Consider the following 23,001-nt stretch of genomic DNA (forward strand, 5'->3'; position numbering starts at 1 on the left):
GCCCAACGAGTCCGTGGCGGTTCTCTTCAAGAGCAATCCAGCGAGTCCCACTCCCCCGCCGTTTTCCCCGTAGCCCTGCATTTTTTCCCTTCAAGTATTTGCGCAATTCCCTTTTGAAAGCCACGATTTAATCTGCCTCCACCACCCTCTCTGGCAGCGCATTACGTAAGATTAACACTCGCTGCGTAAAAAAAGTATTTCCTCCTGTCGCCTTTTGTTCTTTTGCCAATCACCTTAAATCTGTGTCCTTCGTTTCTCCACCCTTCTGCCAATGGAAACAGTTTTTCTCTATCTACTCTGTCTACACCCCTCAATGATTTTGAACATCGCTATCAAATCTCCTCTCAGCCCTCTCTGCTCCAAGGAGACCAACCCCAGCTTTTCCAGTCTATCCACGTAACTAAAGTCCCTCATCCCTGAAACCATTCCAGTAAATCTTTTCTGCACCCTCTCTGAAGCCTTCGCATCCGTCCTAAATTCTGGTGCCCAGAGTTGGACACAGTGCTCCAGTTTTGGCCAAATCAGCGTTATATAAAAGTTCAACATAACTTCCATACTTTTGTACTCTGTGCCTCTATTTTTCAAGCCCAAGATCCCATATGCTCTATTAACCGCTTTCTCAACCTGTCCTGCCACTTTCAAAGAGTTGTGCACATACACCCCCAGATCTCTCTGTTCCTGCACCCCCTTTAGAATTGTACCCTTTAGTTTATATTGCCCCTTCTCGTTCTTCCTTCCAAAATGTATAATTTCGCACTTCTCTTCATCAAATTTCATCTGCTATGTATCCGCCCTTTCAAACAGCCTGATTGTGTCCTCTTAAAGTCTATCACTATCCTCCTTGCTGCTCAGTACACTTCCAAGGTTTGTTTCATCTGCAAAGTTTGAAATTGTGTCCTATACACGCAAGTCCAAGTCATTAATATATACCATGAAAAGCAGTGTTCCAAGCACCGACCCCTCTGGAACACCACTGTTTGCCTTCCACTAGTCCGAAAAAACAACCGTTCACCACTATTCTCTTTTTCATGTCATTTAGCCAATTTCATATCGGGCATTGCCCCTTTTATTCCATGGGCTTCAATTTTGCGGCTAAGCCTATTTTGTGGCACTTTATCAATCACATTTTGAAAGTCCATATAAACAACATCAACATCATTACCCTCATCGACCCTCCCTGTTACCTCGTCAAAAAACTCAATGAAGATAGTTTAGCCGGTTTTCCTTCAACAAATTCGTGCTGTCTTTTCTTTTTTAATCCGCGCTTGTACAAGTGACTATTAATTTTGTCCCGGAATTTAATTGCTAACAGTTTTCCCACCACTGAGGTTAAACTGACTGGTCTGTAGTTGCCGGGCTTATCCTCAAAAACTTCTTTGAACAAGGGTGTAACATTTCCAACTCTCCAGTCCTGAGGCACCACCCCTTATCTACGGATGTTTGGAAGATTATGGCCAGTACCTCTACAATTTCCACCCTTACTTCCCTCATCAACCTACGAAGCATTCCATCCGAACCGGGTGTCTTTTCTACTCTAAGCACAGCCAGCCTTTCGAGTACCTTCTCTTTATCAATTTTAGCCCATCCAGTATCTCAACGACCTCCTCTTTTACTCTGACTTATGTTGTGTCTCCTTCCTTGTTACAGACAGATGCAAAGTACTCATTTAGTATCTCAGCCATGCATTCTGCCTCCATGCATAGATCTTCTTTTTGGTCTTTAATCGGCCCCACCTCTCCTCTTCCGACCGGTTAACTATTTATCTGCCAATGGAAGACTTTTGGATTCCCTTTTATGTTGGCCGCAGTCTATTCTCATACTCTCTCTTTACACCTTTCATTTCCTTTTTCACTTCCCCTCTCTACTTTCTAGATTCAGCCTAGTTCTCACATGTGTTATAAACCAGACATCTGTCATACACCCCCTTTTGCTGCTTCATCTTATTCTCTATCTCTTTCTTCATCCAGGGAGCTCTGGCTTTTGTTGCCCTACCTTTTCCTGCGTGAGAATGAACCTAGGCTATACCCGAACCATATCCTCCCTTAAGGCTCCCCATTGTTCGATTACAGTTTTGCCTGCCGATGTTTGATTCCAAATTAGACGGGCCATATCCGTTCTCAACCCGCTGAATTTGGCCGACCTCCAATTAAGTATTTTTATTTTGGATTGCTCCCCGTTCTTTTCCGTAACTAATCTAAACCTTAAGATATCATGATGTGGAGATGGCGGTGATGGACTGGGGTTGACAATTGTAAACAATTTTACAACAGCAAGTTATAGTCCAACGATTTTTATTTGAAATCTACAAGCTTTCGGAGGCTTGTAGATTTTAAATAAAAATCGTTGGACTATTACTTGGTGTTGTAAAATTTTTTACAATTAAGATAACATGATCGCTGTTCCCGAAATGATCCCCCATTGAGGCTTGATAAACTTGACCCAATACCCAGTAATGTTTTGGATAAAACGCAATAACTACCCTGTTTTTGCATCCGTTGGTGTTCCGGATAAGCAATTATCTCATCCGTTAATGATGTAAATCGGTTTTAACTTTGCTGCTGAACTTTGCAATTTTCTTCTCCCATCATCTTTTACAGAGCCGCCTGTTCTGTTCTACCAGTTTATCTGGTGCATAAACTTGCTACGCTTTTGGTCTTGTGGCAGCTGCATTATATATGCAATGAACTATGTGTATCCAGCCCTGAGAATGTTATTGGCTAATTCTCTGTACTAAATACCCTCAAATCAGATGATTGGGCTAAGGCGTGGCATCATACCACGAGGAGCTCTTAAATGTACCATGTTGTGGAACTAACCTGTCCTGAAATATATTGTAGAGGGTTGTTTTTCAAACTGGAGGCCTGTGTCCAGCGGTGTGCCTCAGGGATCGGTGCTGGGTCCGCTGTTATTTGTTATTTATATTAATGATTTGGATGAGAATTTAGGAGGCATAAGTTTGCAGATGACACCAAGATTGGTGGCATTGTGGACAGTGAAGAAGGTTATCTAGGATTGCAAAGGGATCTTGATAAATTGGGCCAGTGGGCCGATGAATGGCAGATGGAGTTTAATTTAGATAATTGTGAGGTGATGCATTTTGGTAGATCGAATCGGGCCAGGACCTACTCCGTTAATGGTGGAGCGTTGGGGAGAGTTATATAACAAAGAGATCTAGGAGTACAGGTTCATAGCTCCTTGAAAGTGGAGTCACAGGTGGATAGGGTGTTGAAGAAGGCATTCAGCATGCTTGGTTTCATTGGTCATAACATTGAATACAGGAGTTGGGATGTCTTGTTCAAGTTGTACAAGACATTAGTAAGGCCACATTTGGAATACTGTGTACAGTTCTGGTCACCCTATTATAGAAAGGATATTATTAAACTAGAAAGAGTGCAGAAAAAAATTACTAGGATGCTACCGGGACTTGATGGTTTGACTTATAGGGAGACGTTAGATAGACTGGGACTTTTTTCCCTGGAGAGTAGGAGGTTAAGGGGTGATCTTATCGAAGTCTATAAAATAATGAGGGGCATAGATAAGGTAGATAGTTGAAATCTTTTCCCAAAGGTAGGGGAGTCTATAACGAGGGGGCATAGATTTAAGGTGAGAGGGGAGAGATACAAAAGGTTCCAGAGGGGCAATTTTTTCACTCAAAGGGTGGTGAGTGTCTGGAACGAGTTGCCAGAGGCAGCAGTAGAGGCGGGTACAATTTTGTCTTTTATAAAGAATTTGGACAGTTACATGGGTAAGATGGGTATCGAGGGATATGGGCCAAGTGCAGGCAATTGGGACTAGCTTAGTGGTATAAACTGGGCGACATGGACATGTTGGGCCGAAGTGCCTGTTTCCATGTTGTAACTTCTATGATTCTATGATTCTATGAATATGTTTTCAGTGATTCATCCCGAGACAGCTCACGGTTTCAGTATTACAACGAGTCAGTGCATTGTTCTTTCTCCCCAATGACATGGTTCAGTTGAACTGAGATTTCAAAGTATTTATTGGTTATCACTGTTATGAAATATTATTTCATTGTGCGTGTACCTGCCACAGCTTTAGATGTCTGGCCACTGAACTGAGATTCCTGCTGACTCTTTCACATAGTATCGCAGTATCATAGTAGGTACAGCACAGGAGGAAACTATTTGGCCCAACTTGCCTGTTCGGCTTTTTGAAAGAGCTATCAAATTAGTCCAATTCCCCTGCTCTTCCCATATCGCCTTGTAATTTTTTTTCCTCAAGTATTTATCTAATTCCCTTTAAAAAGTTAAGATTGAATATGCACCCACCACATTTACAGAAAGTGCATTCCAGATCGTTACAACTCGCTGCATAAAAAAATGATTCCTCATGTCGACTCTGGCTCTTTTGCCGATCACCTTAAATCTTTGTCCTCTGATGACCGACCCGTCTACCACTGGAAGCAATTTCTCCTTATTGACTCAATCAAAACCATTCATTATCTTGAACACTTCGAACAAATCTCCAGTCGACCTAGTCAGTTCTGAGGAGAACAATCCCAGCTTCTCCAGTTTCTCCACATAACGGGACTCCCTCATTCCTGGGACAATTCTAGTTACCCTCTTCTCCAACCTCTCTGAGGCCTTGACACCCTTTCTGAGGTTCCGTGCCCCGAATTGAACACAGTATTCAAGCTAAGGCCCAACCAATGATTTATAAAGGATGAGGATATCTTCCTTCCTTTTGTACTATCTGTCTCCAGCTGTACCATCCTGTACCTAACTGCACTTCCCCCAGATGTACTATCCTGTACCAAGCCGTACAGTCTCCAGCTGTACTATTCTATGCCTAGCTGTACTGCCCCCAGCTGCACTATCCTATACCCAGCTGTATTGCCTCCAGCTGTACTATCCTGTATCTAGCTGTTCTGCCTCCAGATGTACTATCCTGTACCTAGCTGTACTGTCTCCAGCTGTACTATTCTGTGCCCAGCTGTATTGCCTCCAGCTGTACTATCCTGTATCTCGCTGTTCTGCCTCCAGCTGTACTAGCCTGTGCCTACCTGTATTGCCTGCAGCTGCACTATCCTGTATCTCGCTGTACTGCCTCCAGCTGTACAATACTGCCTCCAAACAAAAGGAGGACCAGGTGTCACAGTGTGACAGATACCCTCCCGCACCAGGGTTAAAATCGTTTCGGGGTAGGGAACTATGTCAGTTACGTGTGTCTCGCTCGTACCCTGCTAAAACTGAGCTAAGTCCCCATTAATGAATCTTTTTGTAAATGTGTTGGTTCTTTATATATTGACGTTCACTGCAAAATGCGGCAAAGGGAATAATTCGAACCAGAGAACTTCACAAGTTTTCTTTTTTTATATATTCATTCTCATGGTGTGGGCGTCGCTGACAAGGCCAGAATCTGTTGCCCCTCCCTTGTTGCCCTTGAGAAAGTGGTGGTGAGCCTTCTTCTTGAACGGCTGCAGTCCGAGTATCCCACTAAGCTGTTAGGGAGGGAGGGCCGAAGTATTGATCTCGTAATATACTCTCTACTGCACAACATTACGGCAGTCTTCAACTGGGTCAATTTAAACGAGCTTCCGTTGATGCAATCATCACACAAACGTGAATGTAGTGGGAGAGCAACACTTCAGGAGGGGAAAAGTGTAGGTCCTGTGATGTGTTCTGCAGTGCTAGACTGAAGTTAGATACAGGGTGAAGCTGACTCGAAAGAGGGTTCCTAACCCGAAACTCTAACCCTCCCTGCCAATATTACTCCAGTCAGATAACAGTGGCATTAATAGGATTCGCGTTTTGGTCAGGCCTCCGACTTGGGCTCGGGTGAGGGATTGGCTCGGACTATAACGTCAGGATTAGGGTTAGGGTTTCAGGTTTAGGTTTAGGGTTTCAGTAAGGGTGTCAGGGTTATGGTGTTAGAGTAAATGGGAATCCCAATCCCTCTATCTCTGCAACCTCCTCCTACATCATCCAGTCCTCTTACTCTTGCCTGTTGTGCCCTTCTCCCCCTCGCGTCTTCCCATTATGAGACGTTTAACTGCCTCCACCCTATTCTCTGGAATTTCCTCCTTAATAAGCGCCAGGAACTTTTTTGGTCACTTTGTACAGGTTGATTTCATTTTCTGGGACACTGTGAACAATTTCGGAGTTAAAATGCTGTGGAATGAGCTTCTCGTGAAAATTCATGGCTCCCATGAACTCACGCATCTTCGAGCAGATGTAAATGATAGTGTTTTGGTTGCTCAGATGTTGTAGGGTCTTTAGCAGTAAGTGGTATTCACGTTTCTTGTAGACGATATCGGATCCCAGGATGATGTCGTAGTCTGTTGGAAATTGATAATGGTTTATACCCCACGAGAGAGCAGAGACTTTTGACCGCTGGATAATTGAAGAGGGGACATTGTTGGCCACGTTTAGTTCTATTTGATTCAGAACTTCTGGTTTGTCTGTCAAGGTCACATCTCCACCTGCCAGAAGAATGTTAAAGAGCAATGACGTATCTTCACTTATTGCTTCCCTATGACACCAACCTGTAAATGGTAAATGTGGGCAAAAGGGATTCGGGGCAAAGCAGATTAACACAGCAAAGGCTGTTAAATGTAATGATGAACTTGTGCAGTGTCACAGCATTGCTCAGCGACTCCATCAGCACAGCGGTTATTTCACTGGATTTAGTAATCCAAAACTGTGAACTAAAAATCCAGCAACTTGAGTTCAAATCCAACCACGAAAATTTGATTTCAATTCAAAAATGTCAACGTGAAATGGGCGATATTGACTTTCTGCCATAGCGTAAAACCGGTGACAACGAGTTTGTCGCCTGTTGAACATTCCTCCCGATTTTTATTTTTAGCTATCACACGTTTCAAACTGCCGGTCGAAGTCAATATCCGCCCCAAAGTGACCATAAAATTATCCGATTATCGCAAAAACCCAATAGGTTCACTAATGTCCTTCAGTGAAGGAAACCTGCCGTCCTTAACCAATCTCGTTTGTGTGTGACTCCAGTCCAACACCAATGTGGTTGGTGCATCACTGCGCTCTCGTGTGGCCTTGTGAGCCACGCCGCGGTATCAAAATAAGGATAAAGCTGCTACCTCGGCATCGAAATTGGAAACAAAAAGGCACACCCAGTCCAGTTGACCTTGCAAGTTCCTCCTCGCTATCAATCGGGGACTGTTGTCAAATTCGGGAGAGCTGCCTCACAAACTAGTCAAGCAACGGTCTGACATAGTCAAAGAATCAAACCTGTCCTCACTCCGAGGAAACCCTCCATCGTGTCGTGTGGCACCTCCACCCTGCTGAGTGGGATAGATTAATAACAAATCTCGCACCTCAAAACCGGGCACTCATGAGGCAGCATGGGCCCTAAGCAGCAGCATAATGGAATGCCACAACAATCTTGTTACCGCAGGGCCCGACATATCCCTCACTTCTCCATCACCATCAAGCTGGGTGACCAAATCTGTTTCAATGAGGAATGCAGAAGAGCATGCCTGGAGCGGCACCGAGCGTATTTGAAAATCAGCTGCCAACTTGGTGAAGCTGCAGCAAAGGATTACCATGCATTATAAACAGTTAGAGCACCATACATTGTGAACAGTGAGAGCACCATGATTTCTAAACAGCGAGAGGAGCATGCATTATAAACAGCGAGAGCAGCATGCATTATAAACAGCTAGAGCACCATGCATTATAAACAGTGAGAGCACCATGCATTAGAAAGAGTGAGAGCACCAGGCATTATTAAAAGTGGGAGCACCATGCATTATAAACAGTGAGAGCACCATGCATTATAAACAGTGAGAGCACCATGCATTATAAACAGAGGGAGCACCATGCTTTGCACAGAGTACAGCAATCCCCAAACCAAACAATCAGGTTAAAGCTCTGAAATCCGGTCACATCAAGTCGCGAATGGTGGTCGCAAATTCAGCAACTAACAGGAGAAGGAGGCTCGGTGAAGATTCTCATCCTCAACAAGAGCGCAGTCCAGCACATGGGAACATAAGGACATAAGAAATAGGTGCAGGAGTAGGCCATACGGCCCCTCGAGGCTGCTCCCTCATTCGATAAGATCACGGCTGCTCTTCGAACTCCACTCCACTTTCCCGCCCGATTCCCATATCCCTTGATTCCCTGAATGCAAAAAAAAAGTTTGATGCGCTTGCAACAATCTCCAGTCAGAAGTGCCAAGTGGATGATCATTCTCAGCCTCTTCCTGAGGTCCCCATCCTCACAGATACCAGTCTTCAGCCAATTACATTCACTCCACGTGATAACAATAAATGTCTGAGTTGATGGACATGGCAAAGGCTCCCGGCTGTCGTGTTGAAGACCTGTGCTCCAAAATAAGCGGTGGCCGACCTGAGCTGTTCCAGTCGGAACTGTCATCTATCCGACTAAAAAGTGGAAAATTGCCCAGGTATGAACTGTCCACAAAAAGCGGGACAAATCCAATCCGGCCAATTATCGCTCCATCAGCCTACTCTCAATCATCGCCAAAGTGATGGAAGATGTCGAGAGTGCTATCAAGCGGCACTTACTAACCAATAACCTGCTCACCGATGCTCAGTTTGGGTTCCGCCAGGACCACTCGGCTCCAGACCTCATGACAGCCTTGGTCCAAACATGGAAAAGAATCCTGAATTCCAGAGGTGAGGTGAGACTGACTGCCCTTGACATCAAGGCAGCATTTGTCCGAGTGTGGCACGAAGGAGCCCTCGTAAAACTGCCGTCAATTGTAATCAGTGGGGAAACTCTCAAGTGGCTGGAGTCATACCTGGTGCAAAGGTACATGAGAGTGTTTGTTGGAGGCCAATCATCTCAGCCCGAGGACATCGCTGGGCAGTGACCAAGCCCCAACTATCTTCAGCTGCTACATTAATGACCTTCCCTCCATCACAAGGTCACAAGTGGGGCTGTTCGATTATGATAATGATAAGGACATAATGTTTATTTCCTTCAGTAATTCCTCAGGTAACGCCGCAGAATACACGGCCTCCGACCTGCTCTTGCAGCCACACTATTTATGTGACTGGTCCAGTTAAGTTTCTGGTCAATGGTGACCCCCAGGATGATGATGGTGGGGGATTCGGCGATGGTAATGTCGTTTGATGTAAATGGGAATTGGTTAGATTCTGTCTTGTTGGAGATGGTTATTGCCTGGCTCTTGTCTGGCGCGAATGTTACTTGCTACATAACAGCCAAACCTGCATATTGTCCAGGTTGTGCTGTATGCGGGCACGGACTGCTTCATTATTTTATTCTAAAGCATGCTTACTGTTTTATGGAATATAATTTGGCCATCAGTTGGGTGCTGGAAACGTGACTGGAGCTCACAAGGACTCAAAAACATGATCAAAAGCTACAGCTTCCGCGTTTAATATCTGATCAGAGTCCAGATGTTCAGGATGTTGAGCAAATATTACATTGAATATAACCAGGCCATTTCTGATAGGTATCTAGTTCTCAGCTCATCAGCTCAAGGAGAAATGTGATCAAATGTTTCACTTTTTCATTTTCTGGAATTTTACGTTTACTCGATTTTCACAGATCAACAGCAGTTCAATTGAGATCCCGCTCCCTGATGGGAGGAGGGACTTTCTCCATAATGGCAGGTGGAGCGGCTGAGTCCAGAAAGCTGCGACTTTTCTGAGGCATCATTCTTATTACCTGAGGTAAGGGTCCTGTGCTTTGAAAGCATTCTCTATCAAACAGAACAAAACTGGAGGTGAAGAACTGTCAACCCTGGTTAGGCCGCACCTGGAGTTCTGTGAGCAGTTCTGGGCACCGCACCTTCGGAAGGACATATTGGCCTTGGTGGGAGTGCAGCGTAGGTTTACTAGAATGATACCCGGACTTCAAAGTTTAAGTTACGAGGAGAGATTACACAAATTGGGGTAGTATTCTCTCGAGTTTCGAAGGTTAAGGGGTAATCTGATCGAAGTTTATAAGATATTAAGGGGAACAGATAGGGTGGATAGAGAGAAACTATTTCCGCTGGTTGGGGGTTTTAGGAGTCGGGGGCGCAGTGTAAAAATTAGAGCCAGACCTTTCAGGAGCGAGATTAGAAAACATTTCTACACACAAAGGGTTGTAGAAGTTTGGAACTCCCTTCCGCAAACGGCAATTGATACTAGCTCAATTGCTAAATTTAAATCTGAGATAGATAGCTTTTTGGCAACCAAATGTATTAAGGGATATGGGCCAAAGGCAGGTATATGGAGTTAGATCACAGATCAGCCATGATCTCATCAAATGGCGGAGCAGGCACGAGTGGCTGAATGGCCTACGCCTGTTCCTATGTTCCTAACAGTAAGGACCTCAAAAGAAGATCAGACTGCAGCGTTCACAAAACATGCATATGACTGGGGGTTTAATCACCCCAATGACCAGTCTTTGTCATGGTCCTTCTCATTCTCTAGCCGTCCTATTCCATTACAGTTCATCGCGCTCCCTCACACATGCAAAGTGCTATCGCTTGGAAAGTTTAACTCACCCAGCAGGATTGCAAGAATCCCCACGATCCCAGTGCCCGACCCCAATTCAATCATCTTCTTCCCAGAAAAACTGATTTTCTCTTTCTCAAAGAACCGGCAGAGAACGAGGCCCTGAAACAAAATATGGTATTAACGTTAGAATTCGTTCAGCTGCAACTTTCTGTATCCAAGTTCACACTACAAGGCAGGTTGCAAGGAAGGGTGCAAGGGAGGGAGCATGTGTCGGAGCAAGGGAGGGTGCAAGGATAGGTGCAAGGGAAGGTGCAAGATAGTGAACAAGGTAGGGTGCAAGGGAGAGAGCAAGCGTGGATACAAGGGTGGGAGCATGGGAGGGTGCAGGGATCAGTGCAAGGGAAGGTGCAAGGGAGGTAGCAAGGGTGAGTGCAAGGGAGGGTGCAAGGGAGAGAGCAAGCGTGGATGCAACGGTGCGAGCATGGGAGGGTGCAGGGATCAGTGCAAGGGAACGTGCAAGGGAAGGTGCAATGGTGCGAGCATGGGAGGGTGCAGGGATCAGTGCAAGCGAAGGTGCAAGGGAAGGTGCAAGGGAGGCAGCAAGGGAGGGCGCAAGGGAGGGTGCAAGCCAGTAAGTAATTCCAAGGAATATATAAATCTAGTACTTAGTTCCAAGGAAGATATAAAAATCTGAACATCGTGTTGTGATGGTTATAAACTCAATATTTGGTGTCAAGAATAGGGCATACCCCGCGCATGGTGTCAATGATGGTGTATACACCGGGAATGTTGTCAAAGATGGTGGATACACCGCGCATGGTGCTAAGGATTGTGTATACTCAAGGGCAATTGGGGATGGGCAATAAATACTGGCCTGGTCAGCGACGCCCACATCCCATGAAGAAATAAAAAAAATACCTCGTGCACGGTGCTAACAATCGTGTATATACCGTACAAGGTGCCAAGGATAGTGGATACACAGTGTAGGGTATCAAGGATGGTGGATACCCAGTGTCGGGTACCAAGGATGGTGGATACCCAGTGTAGGGTGTCAAGGATGGTGGATACCCAATGTAGGGTGTAAAGGATGGTGGATACCCAGTGTAGGGGATCAAGGATGATGGATACCCAGCGTAGGGGATCAGGGATGGTGGATACCCATTGTAGGGTGTCAAGGATGGTGGATACCCAATGCAGGGGATCAGGGATGGTGGATACCAAGTGCAGGGGATCAAGGATGGAGGATACACAGTGTAGGGGATCAAGTATCGTGGATAACCAGTATAGGGTGTCAAGGATGGTGGATACCCAGTGTAGGGTGTCAAATATCGTGGATAACCAGTATAGGGTGTCAAGGATGGTGGATACCCAGTGTAGGGTGTCAAGGATGGTGGATACCCAGTGTAGGGTGTCAAGGATGGTGGATACCCAGTGTAGGGGATCAAGTATCGTGGATAACCAGTATAGGGTGTCAAGGATGGTGGATACCCAGTGTACGGTGTCAAGGATGGTGGATAACCAGTATAGGGCATCAAGGATGATGGATACCCAGTGTAGGTGATCAAGGATGGTGGATACCCAGTGTAGGGGATCAGGGATGGTGGATACCCAGTGTAGAGTGTCAAGGATGGTGGATTCCCAGTGCAGGGGATCAAGGAGGGTTTAAACATAATACATGGTGCTGGTGGAGTATTAATCCCATATCGATTGCATGGAGGATACATCATTCAGTACTTTGTGCCAGCTAGGGTATAAACCGAGTACATGACGATAACGACGGCATAAACCCAGGGTATGGTGAATTGGAACGTATAAACCCAAGACATGATACAAGAAGGTTATATACCCATTACATTGTGTCAGGGAGGAGGAAAACCCGGTAAATATGGCCTGGAGGGTAAAAACAATTTAATGGTGCCATGGATGCTATGAAGACAGAATATGGTGCCATGGATGGTATGAAGACAGAACATGGTGCCATGGATGGTATGAAGACAGAACATGGTGCCATGGATGGTGTGAAGACAGAACATGGTGCCATGGATGTTATATATTAGGTGTAGAGTAGTTATGGAAAGAGACATTGATCAATCAAAGGTGAAGATGCTGAGGGGTAATTCCAGTGAGTTGAAAAGGGATCCGGCCCATGTTGAATGCAAACAAAGACTGGCTGTAAAAACAGTAAATAAGCAATGCGAGGCCTTCAAGGAGAAGCTAGTTCGGGCGCAAACGAAACACATTCCGATGAGGGAGTTAGGAAGGGCATCCAGTGCTGGAGCTCACTGGATAATTGAAAATATAGAGAGTAAAACGAAACAGAGAAAGGAGGCTTATGACCAATGTCAGGACCATAATACATTAGAAAATGAGGCAGAATACATAAAGTACAGAGGAGAACTGAAAAAGGAAATAATACGGGCGAAGAGAGTGTACGAGAAAATAGTGGCAGATAACATAAAAGGGAACAGTAAAGTCTTTTATGAACAGACAATTACCAAAAGGACAGTCAAAGGAAGGGTGGGGCCAATTAGCGACAAAAGAACGAACTCATTGTGGAGTCGCGGCTTGGGTACGAAATGAAAACTTTGCATCAACATTCACAAAAAAAGAGGATGCTGCCAATGTCCCAGCAAAGGAAGAGATAGTAGAGGATGCACTAAAAAGGTTGGCAGTACTCAAAGTAGAAAAGCCACGCGGTCCAGGTGGGTTGCATCCTAGGTTGTTGTGGGTAGTATGGGTGGAAATAGCAAAGGTTATAGCCACAATCTTTCAATCCTCCTTGGATATGGGGATGGTGCCAGAGGACTGACTGGTTGCAAATGTTATTCTCCTGTTCAAAAAAGGGGAGAAGGATAAACCTGGTAACTACTGGCCAGTCAGCCTAACGTCGGTGGTGGGGAAACTTTTGGAGACAATAATCTTGGACAAAATTAATTGTCACATGGAAAAACATGTTTTAATAAATAACGGTCTGCACGGATTTCTTAAAGGCAAATCGTATTTGATAAACTTGATTGAGTTATTTGATGAAGTAACTAATAGGGTTGATGGTTTTCGTGCAGTTGTGTTTGTTGACATGAATTTTCAAAGTACCACGTTGCAGATGAGTTAGCAACATTGATGCCCATGGGATTAACAGGACAGGGGCAGCGTGGATATGAAATTGGCAAAGAGACAGAAAGCAGAGTGTAGTTGTGAACGGTTATTTCTCAGGCTGGATGTGTTCTCCAGGGGTCGGTATTTACACCATTGATCTTTTTGATATGCATTAATGAACTGGACTTGTGTATAGAGGGTATAATTTCAAAGTTTGCAGATGACACGAAACTCGGAAATGTAGTAAACAATGTGGAGGCTAAGAACAGACTTCAGGAGACCAGACACACAAGGGAAATGGGCAGACAAATGGAAGATGAAATTTAACGCAGAGAACTGACTGTGAAATGATACATTTTGATCGGAATAATAAGAGACATTATAAACAAAATGTTACCATTTTGAAGGGGGTACAGGAACAGAACGAACTCGGGTTGTACGTACACAAATATTTGAAGGTGGCAAGACAAGTTGGGAAGGCTGTTAAAAAAGCATACGGGACCCTTGATTTATAAAATAGGCACAGAATACAAAAGGAAGGAAGTGACGCTAAACCTTTATAAATCATTGGAGAGGCCGCAGCAGGAGTATTGTGTCTCATCCTGAGCACCACGTTAGGGAGAATGTCAAGGCTTTAGGGACAGTGCAGTGTCGATTTGGTAGAATGGTACCAGGGGTGCGGGACTTCAGTTAAGTGGGGAGACTGGAGAAGCTGGGGTTGTTCTATTAGACCAGAGAAGTTTAAGATGAGATTTAAAAGATGTGTTCAAATTCACGAACGGTATTGATAGAGTAAAAGTGTAAAAAGGGGTTCATGCGGTTGGGGGTTATATATTAGCACAGATAGAGGATAGGTTAACGGACAGAAAACAGAGAGTCGTGATAAACGGGTCATATTCAGGTTGGCAGGCTGTAACTAGTGCGGTGCCGCAAGGATCCCTGCTTGGGCCTCAGCTTTTTACACTCTATATTAATGAATTAGTTGAGAGGACCGAGTGTAATGTATCCAAGTTTGCTGACGATACAAAGATACGTGGGAAAGTAAACTGTGACGAGGATCCAAAGAGTCTGCTCAGGGTTGTAGACAGGGTAAGTGAGTGGGCAGGCAGATAATTAATTGGAGACATGACATGTGGTGAGTGGAGCAGGTTTGGGAGGAACAGGTGACTTTGGACCTATGGTTCCCAAAGCTCTCCACCACTGGAGGGTTTTCCTCGCCTCATGTCTGGGTCTGTTGGAGACTAATTCATTCGGTTTGATTGCTATTATTTGTCTGCAACTCGGTTCTCACTGTGTCATGTGACTACCAGGAAAGGAGACGGCGAACAATAATCTTTCTTCTAGCAATTCCGATGTTCTTATGCATGTTCGTCTGCAAAACCAATTCATCAAGTCGGGCTTCCTCAACATGGCGGGGGTGGGGGTGTTGGCGGTTGCTGTCGTGGAAGGAAGAATCTCTGAGTTTGGTTTCTCTCTATCAGATCCAAGCATTTACTCCAAACATTGGACTTACAGCTTCCCAGATTATTGATGGTACCACTAATTTATTGCTGGAGACCCTAGTGATTCTCAAAGTGTGCCCGCAAAACTGATAGCGACTTTCGAGTTTGTTGCTGTCCTCCGTGGAGTCGGGGCTGCTGAAATGCTTCTTTTCCTGCTGTGTTTCCATTATCCTCTCTGAGCTCACTCTGTACTGCTTTGATCCTTGTTGAGCCACTGCAGTCTCCAGGTAGGTTTTGTCCAGGGGTCTGGATGTGAGCCTGTCTCGGTTTCAGCTTTCGGTGCGTGCAGTCCGCTTGTCCGACAGTGGATAAAACAATACAAACTCTGATCTGGAAACACAATAAACTTTAATTAATTAGCATCCCTTCTCTCACCTCTTCCCCAACAAATTTGATAATAACACATTAACGCAATATTCAAAAGTTTCTGAAAGTTCCTCATTAAGAAAGGGAACAAATAAAGTCAGTATGCAGAGAGCCGAAACTGTGGGCCTTTATCTGAAGGCAGGGACGGTGTTTGCCTTACACTGCGACTGTTGTTTTAGTGAAGTTACTCCCTTTGATCCAGAGCTGCTCAGCTTACAAACCTGGCAGAAGAGCTTTTGTTGCGAGCCGTGGTATCATCGACCCAACCTCGGCCGGGTTGGTGAGCAGCCTTTCTCTGCCGCCCACTCTTGACCAGTTTCATGTTCTTCACCTGTCTCACCAGCTGCACCGTTCAGTAACTGCCTTTTCCCACTGTGGTGGTGACAGTCACTGCTCCATGCTGCTCACTGCCAGCGGGACGATGTGATAGGCCGCTGACTCTCGGCGCTTTGTTGCGCAGTGTCTTTATTCATTTCTTATCTGACTCGAGTTACAACGAATCGATGGGGAACAGCCTAGATTCCAAACACTTTTGAATATTGTGTTAATGTGTTATTATCAAATTTGTTGGTGAAGAGGCGAGAGAAGGGAGACTAATTAATTAAAGTTTATTGTGTTTCCAGCTCAGGTACCGGCAAGCCCTCAGTGATCAGCTAATTAACGTAACTGGATCTGCTCAGGGCTCCGTGTAATTGCACGGCCCAAAAGCTGCACTGTTTTAAGGTCAGCAACATTTCAAATTATCATCAGCACAGAGCACCGAAAACTGATGCCTTTGACCCGGACGGTTGAATTGTTTTTTTATTTTAAAATGAACATGGAAATCAATTTATTTGCCAACAACTAACTGCAAATATTCAATTATCCGCCTTCCGGTTACTTTCTACCAACCGGAAAACTGTTTCCAAACTGTGCCCTGTCGGAGTGCTTGGAAATCCCTGGTTTAACAAAGCACCACCTGGAGGATGGGGCAATGATTCTTTGTGCTTCGGAAGCCTGTCGATCGTTACCCTCATTTCTGTAGTAAGAAGATCCCTAAATATCAGGTAATTCAGCAATTGAAAAAGATTCATTCTTGGATTGAGAATTGGCAATTCACAGACTGAAAGCACATTAGAGCAGGAGGAGGCCATTTAATCCCCTCGAGCCTGTTCTGCCATTCAATGAGATCATGGCTGGTCTGTAACCTAACTCCATATACCCGCCTGAGCCCCATATCCCTTAATACTCTTGGTTAACAAAAATCTATCAATCTTAGAAATAAAATTAACAATTGAGCTTCCATCTACTGCCTTTGTTGAAGAGAGTTCCAAACTTCCACCACCCTTTGCGTGCAGAAGTGTTTCCTAATCTCACTCCTGGAAGTTTTGGCTTTAATTTTAGGCTATGTCTAACCCTAACCCTAACCCAAACCCACCCAGCGGAAATCGTTTCTCTCTATCGACCCTATCAGTTCCCATTAATATCTTGAAAACTTCGATTAGGTCACCCCTTACACTTCTAAATTCCAGGGAATGCAACCTTAGTTTGTGTAATGTCTCCTCGTAATATAACACTTGGAGTCCAGATATCATTCCAGTAAATCAAAAGCAAAATACTTCGAAAGCTGGAAATCTGAAATAGAAACAAAAAGTGCTGGAGAAGCTCAGCAAGTCAGACCATAGCTGTGGAGAATGAAAAGTGTCAACGTTTCAGGTCGAAGACCTTTCGCCCGAACTCATTCTAGCAAATCTGCGCTGCACTCCCTCGAAGGCCAATATATACTTCCTGAGGTGTGGTGCCCAGAACTGAACACAGTACACCAGGTGAGGTCTAATCTGGGTTTTTTTTCTAGCTGTAGCATAATTCTACCCCCTTGTTTTCTATTGCTCTCGATATAAAGGCCAGCATTCCATTAGATTTTTGATTATTTTCTGTACCTCTCCATGACATTTTAATGATCTATGTGCATGGACCCCTAAGTTTCTTTGGACCTCCACTGTTTCGAGCTTTTCACCATTTAGAAAGTACACTGATGAACCCTGTTTTCGTCCAAAGTGGATGACCTCACACATGCCTACAATGAAATCCACTTGCCACAGTTTTGCCCATTCACTTAGTCTGTTACTATCTTTCTGGAATGTTATGTTCCCATCTACACTGCTTAAAATGCTGCCTATCTTTTTGTCATTGGCAAACATGGATATATGGATCTCTATCCCGTTATCAAAGTCATTAATAAATCCAGTGAATAGTTGAGGCCCAAAAACAGATCCCTATGTGACACCACTAGTCACATCCTGACAATTTGAGCCATTATCCCTACTCTGTTTCGTCCCGCTCAGCCAATTTCCTAACCATGTCAATAATTTGCCTTCAATTCCATGAGCTTCAAGTTTAGTTAATAGTCTCTTATGAGCGACTTTATCTAATGCCTTCTGGAAGTCCATATAATCAATATCCACAGACATTCCGCTGTCCTCTACTTTAGTAACCTCTTCAAAAAATTCAATCAGGTTCGTCAGGCATGACCTACCCTTTACAAATCAACGCTGGCTCTCCCTGGTCAGCTGAAAATTTTCAAGGTGTTCAGTCACTCTATCCTTAATGTGGAGATGCCGGTGATGGACTGGGGTTGACAACTGTAAACAATTTTACAACCCCAAGTTACAGTCCAACAAATTGTTGGACTATAACTTGGTGTTGTAAAATTGTTTACAACTCTATCCTTAATTATAGACTCCAGAGGAGGAGAGAGGGGGAATTAGAGGGGGAATTGGTGGATTAAGAAGAGAAAGAGATTGAGAGAAGAGAACCGGGAGGATGAGAGAGAGAGAGAGAGTGAGAGAGGGGAACCAGCCATATAAAAGGGAGGAGGAGAATTAGAGAGGGGAGAGGGATGGATAAAGGGGAGAGAGGAAAGACGAGAGGGGAACTAGATGCATGAAGGGGAGAGGGAGAATCGGAGAGGAGCACAGGAGGATAATGGGGAGAGAGAGAATGATAGAGAGAATGAAAGAGGGGAACCCGGCATATAAATTGAGAGGGAGAATGGGAGTGGAGGCCCAGAAGAATAAAGATGAGAGAGAGAATAAGAGTAGAACCGAGGGATAAAGGAGAGAGAGAATGAAATGAAAACCGAGTGAGAAAGGGGAGTGAGAAAGAATGAAAGGAGAACCGATTGATAAAGGAGTCGGAGAGAGAATAGGAGACGGCCATGCAATCATAAAGAGGGAATGAACATGAGTGAAACTATAGTTTCCTGGGAGCTGCTCCCGCTCCACCACGGTAACTTCAGCGTAAGTGCGGCCAAAACTCCATTTACCTTTGTAAATATAAGTGCATTTTTGACAAAGTTACAGCGACGGAGCTAAAGCAGCTCTGAGGGTGTGTTTCAAACTCAGATTTGCCATTCGTAACACGCAGCAGCCCAAATTCTGTAACTGCACAAGAAATTGATTTAAAATTAAACAGAACTTTGCCTTCAAATTCTGCATTATAATCCTTCATATTTCTAAAGAAAACTGCTTCATGACGAGCAGAAAATTTAACCTCGGGCTTTACAGAGCCAATGTAGCAGCTCTAAGGAGAAAGCAAAACAGTGAGCGGAAGCAGCAAAGGCTACTGCTACCGACAAATTTACAAATGGAGCTAGAAAACTTACTTCACAAATTCTCAGTGCTCCTCAGTGATGTTGAACCTTTTTCAGTAATTATTACCTGAGGCTGCCAATGATTTCTCGCCAGTAGCTCCCACTGAGCATTGCCTCCCGTTTTAACTGGTCACAGTCTCGTCAGATTGCCACACCCTGACATGTTCCCTCCTGCTGTGACATTGGGATGAGATGTATCAGCTGGTCGGCGGGTTAGGAGGATTCCTTGGGATGGTGACCTCCATTCACTTGGTGTCCTGCACTGGGACATCCAGTACTTCCTGTGCTATACTGGGTTGAGATGGCTCAGTGGCGGTGTTCCATTCCATCAATAGTCACTTCTTGTATTTCTGCTCATTGGGGGAAGTTGTTATCAGCTCTGACCTCCCCTTATTACATATAAAAAACTCCATCAGCGATCATCCCTGTCCATCCCATCTATAGGTGGTGCTTTGAGACCTCTCTGCAGCTCAGTAACATCCGTGTCTCCTTCATTACCTCATCAACTCACTCCATATTTACTCGGTTTTTTTTGAAGGAGATACTCGGGTAATTTGTGTGAGAGTCTGTTCCATACAGTCTTTACTTTTCAGTGACAATCAGTTCAGCTCCTGTGTTCCTGCTCATCATAACTTAGAGCCCTAAACCCTGGAATCATTCTTGGACTCCTCCTCAACCTTGTCCATTGCGTCATTGGAAATACCAATGGCGAGAACTGGAGACAATGTTCCAAATGATTCGTCACGACAGATCTATCAAAGGTTCGAATGACGTGTTTCAATGCACGTCCTTGAGATACATCCCGCATTTGAGCAACATTGTCCCTGGTGTAGCACTGCTTCAGTCAGAGGTCAGAGAGTCCTGTGGATGTATCGGCTGCTGTACAATAGTAAATGAGCTTCACAGTCCCGTGTGCCAGAGGCAAATGCTGCTGGGAACAGAAGGCAAAATGAGATACTAAAGAGGAGGTCTTCAGCTCAGGCTACATACGAACTACACAGGAAGAGGGGCTGCACTGAAACTACATACGGTGAGGGGCTACAGTGGAACTACACATGAAGAGGGTGCATAGTGGTAAAACATGGAGAGGGTGTACAGTGGAACTACATTTGTAGAGGGGCTACAGTGGAATTACATAGAGAGGGCTTCCAGCGGAACTACATGAGGCGAAGGGCTACTGCGGCACTACATAGATATAGGAGTTACAGTTGAACTATATAGGGAGAAGGTGTACATCGTAACTACATAGGGTGAGGGGCTACAGGTGAAATACATATGGAGAGGGGCTACCGTGGAATTACATATGGAGAGGGGCTACAGTGGAGCTACATAGAGAGAGAGGATACAGTGGAAATACGTAAGGGGAGGGGCTACAGTGGAAATCCATAGGAAGAGGGACTAAATTGGAATTAGAAAGGGAGAGGGACGACAGTGGAATTAGATAGGGAGAGGGGCTACAGTGGAATTAAATAGGGAGAGGGGCTAAAGTGGAATTACATAGGGAGTGGGACTAAAGTGGAATTAAAAAGGGAGAGGAGCTGCAGTGGAATTACATAGGGAGAGGAGCTACAGTGGAATTACATAGGGAGAGGAGCTACAGTGGAATTACGTAGGGAGAGGAGCGACAGTGGAATTACATAGGGAGAGGAGCGACAGTGGAATTACATAGGGAGAGGAGCGACAGTGGACCTACATAAGAGGAGTGGCTGCATAGGAATTACATTGGCAGAGGGACTACGTTTGAACTGCATAAGTGGGGTGAGGGGCGAAATTGGAGCGACATCGGGAGAATGCTAATAACGTAACTACATCGGGAAAGGGGCTATCAGCATCAGTTGTCGGGAATTTACTAGATTCTACAATTAAGAATAGAGTGTCTCAACACCGTGAACATTTCCAGCTGATCAGAGAGAGCCAGCGTGGATTACTAAAGGGTAAAGGATTTACCTGATGAACCTGACCGAATTTTTTGAAGAGGTGACTAATGTAGTGGAGAAGGGAATTTCTACGGATTTTTTTTAATTCGTTCATGGGAGGTGGGTGTCGCTGGCGAGGCCAACATTTATTGCCCATCTCTAATTGCCCTGGAGAAGTTGGTGGTCAGCTGCATTCTTGAACCGCTGAAGTCCGTGTGGTGATGGTTGTCCCACAGTGCTGTTCGGGAGGGAGTTGCAGGAATTCGACTCAGCGACGATGCTGGAACGGCGATAAGTTCCCAGTCGGGATGGTGTGTGATTTGGAGGGGAACGTGCAGGTGGTGTTGTTCCCATGTGCCTGCTGCCCTTATCCTTCTAGATGGTACACACTGCAGCCACATTGCGCCGGTGGTGAAGGGAGTGAATGTTTCGGGGGGTGGATGGGGTGCCAATCAAGCGGGCTGCTTTATCCTGGATGGTGTCGAGCTTCTTGAGTGTTGTTGGAGCTGCACTCATCCAGGCAAGTGGAGAGTATCACATCACACTCCTGACTTGTGCTTTGTAGATGGTGGAAAGTCTTTGGAGAGTCACGAGGTGAGTCACTCGCCTCTGAATGCTGAGACTCTGACCTGCTCTTGTAGCCACAGTATTTATGTGGCTGGTCCAGTTAAGTTTCTGGTCAATGATGACATCCAGGATGTTGATGGTGGGGGATTCGGCGATGGTAATGCCGTTGAATTTCATGGAGAGGTGGTTACACTCTCTCTTGTTGGTGATCGTCATTGCCTGGCACATTTCTGGCGCGAATATTGCTTGCCATTTATCAGCCCAAGTCTGGATGTTGTCCAGATCTTGCTGCATGCGGGCAAGGACTGCTTCATTATCTGAGTGGTGGGGAATGGAATACATTCCAACAGCCTGCTGTGTCTGTTCAAGCTCTGATGTTTGGGAACTATTTTATGATTATTGATGATCACCAATGGTGGTATAGTGCCGATTGTAAACAATTTTACAACACCAAGTTATAGTCCAGCAATTTTATTTTAAATTCACAAGCTTTCGGAGACTTCCTCCTTCCTCAGGTAAATGTTTCAGGACCTCCTGAAATAGTGCCGCTTGGAATGCAGCTATGCTCGGCACTATACAGGACCTCCTGTATAGTGCCGAGCATAGCTGCATTCCAAGTGGTTGACCCTGGTTTGTTTCCAGGCTATCGCAATTCAGTATTCGCATTAATCCACTTCCTCTGAAACTCTAAGTTTGGAATCGATTTCGATGCAGTTAACTGGACATTGTTTCCAAAACATAAACGAGTATAATTATAGTAAAATGTTTTCAATGTTCATTTATTTTCCCTATGGAACGAATAGAGGAAAAACATACTCGAAATAGTGATTCACCAAGATTCCAATGAGAGTGAGGAATGCAAATGATATGTTAGCCTTTATCGCAAGTGTGTTGGAATATAAGAGTAAGGGGGTCTTTGTGCAATTGGACGATGAGGAGATATTGTGTAAGATTTGCCTATATTCTGTGGAATTTAGAAGAATGAGAGGTGATCGCATTGAAACGTATAAAATTCTTAGACGGCTTGACAGGCTGAGAGGCTGATTCCTCTTGTTGGAGAGTCAAGAACTAGAGGTCATAGTCTCAAGATAAGGGGTCGGACATTTAGGACCGATATGAGGAAAATTTTTTGAACTCAAACGGTTGAGAATCTTTCGAATTCTCTACCCCAGAGGACAGTGGATGCTCAGTCGTTGAGTTGTATTCAAAGCTGAGATCGATAGATTTTTGGACTCCAGGGGAATGAAGGGATATGGGGATGGGGCGGGAAAGTGGAGTTGAGGTCGAAGACCAGCCCTGATCTACTGAATGGCGGAGCAGGCTCGAGTGCTCGTATGGCCGACTCCTGCTCCTATTTCTTCTGTTCTTATGTGAAGAACCTTATATCCCAGTGTGCTGGCCACACTAGTTTAGGTGGCACAGTAAGCGTTATAGATGGGAGCAGAAAGTAGCAAAGGTACATTGATAGATTAAGTGAGTGGGCAAATCTGTGGC

At 44.9% G+C, this 23,001-nt stretch overlaps 1 protein-coding gene and 1 long non-coding RNA gene across 2 annotated transcripts in view; one reads left to right on the forward strand and one right to left on the reverse strand.

The window, feature by feature from the left end:
- LOC137312431 (uncharacterized) overlaps positions 1-23,001 on the forward strand; it is a 621,748-nt gene that overhangs the window by 203,821 nt on the left and 394,926 nt on the right. The window lies entirely within an intron of this gene.
- LOC137312458 (EEF1A lysine methyltransferase 3-like) lies at positions 6,045-15,194 on the reverse strand. Its single transcript, XM_067979010.1, has 3 exons — positions 15,039-15,194; positions 10,477-10,588; positions 6,045-6,442 (listed from the first exon to the last, which is right to left on the reverse strand). The coding sequence occupies exons 1-3, from the start codon at positions 15,192-15,194 to the stop codon at positions 6,045-6,047; spliced, it is 666 nt and encodes a 221-aa protein (XP_067835111.1).

The sequence above is a fragment of the Heptranchias perlo genome, unplaced genomic scaffold, assembly GCF_035084215.1.
Source record: "Heptranchias perlo isolate sHepPer1 unplaced genomic scaffold, sHepPer1.hap1 HAP1_SCAFFOLD_43, whole genome shotgun sequence".
NCBI lineage: Eukaryota > Metazoa > Chordata > Chondrichthyes > Hexanchiformes > Hexanchidae > Heptranchias > Heptranchias perlo.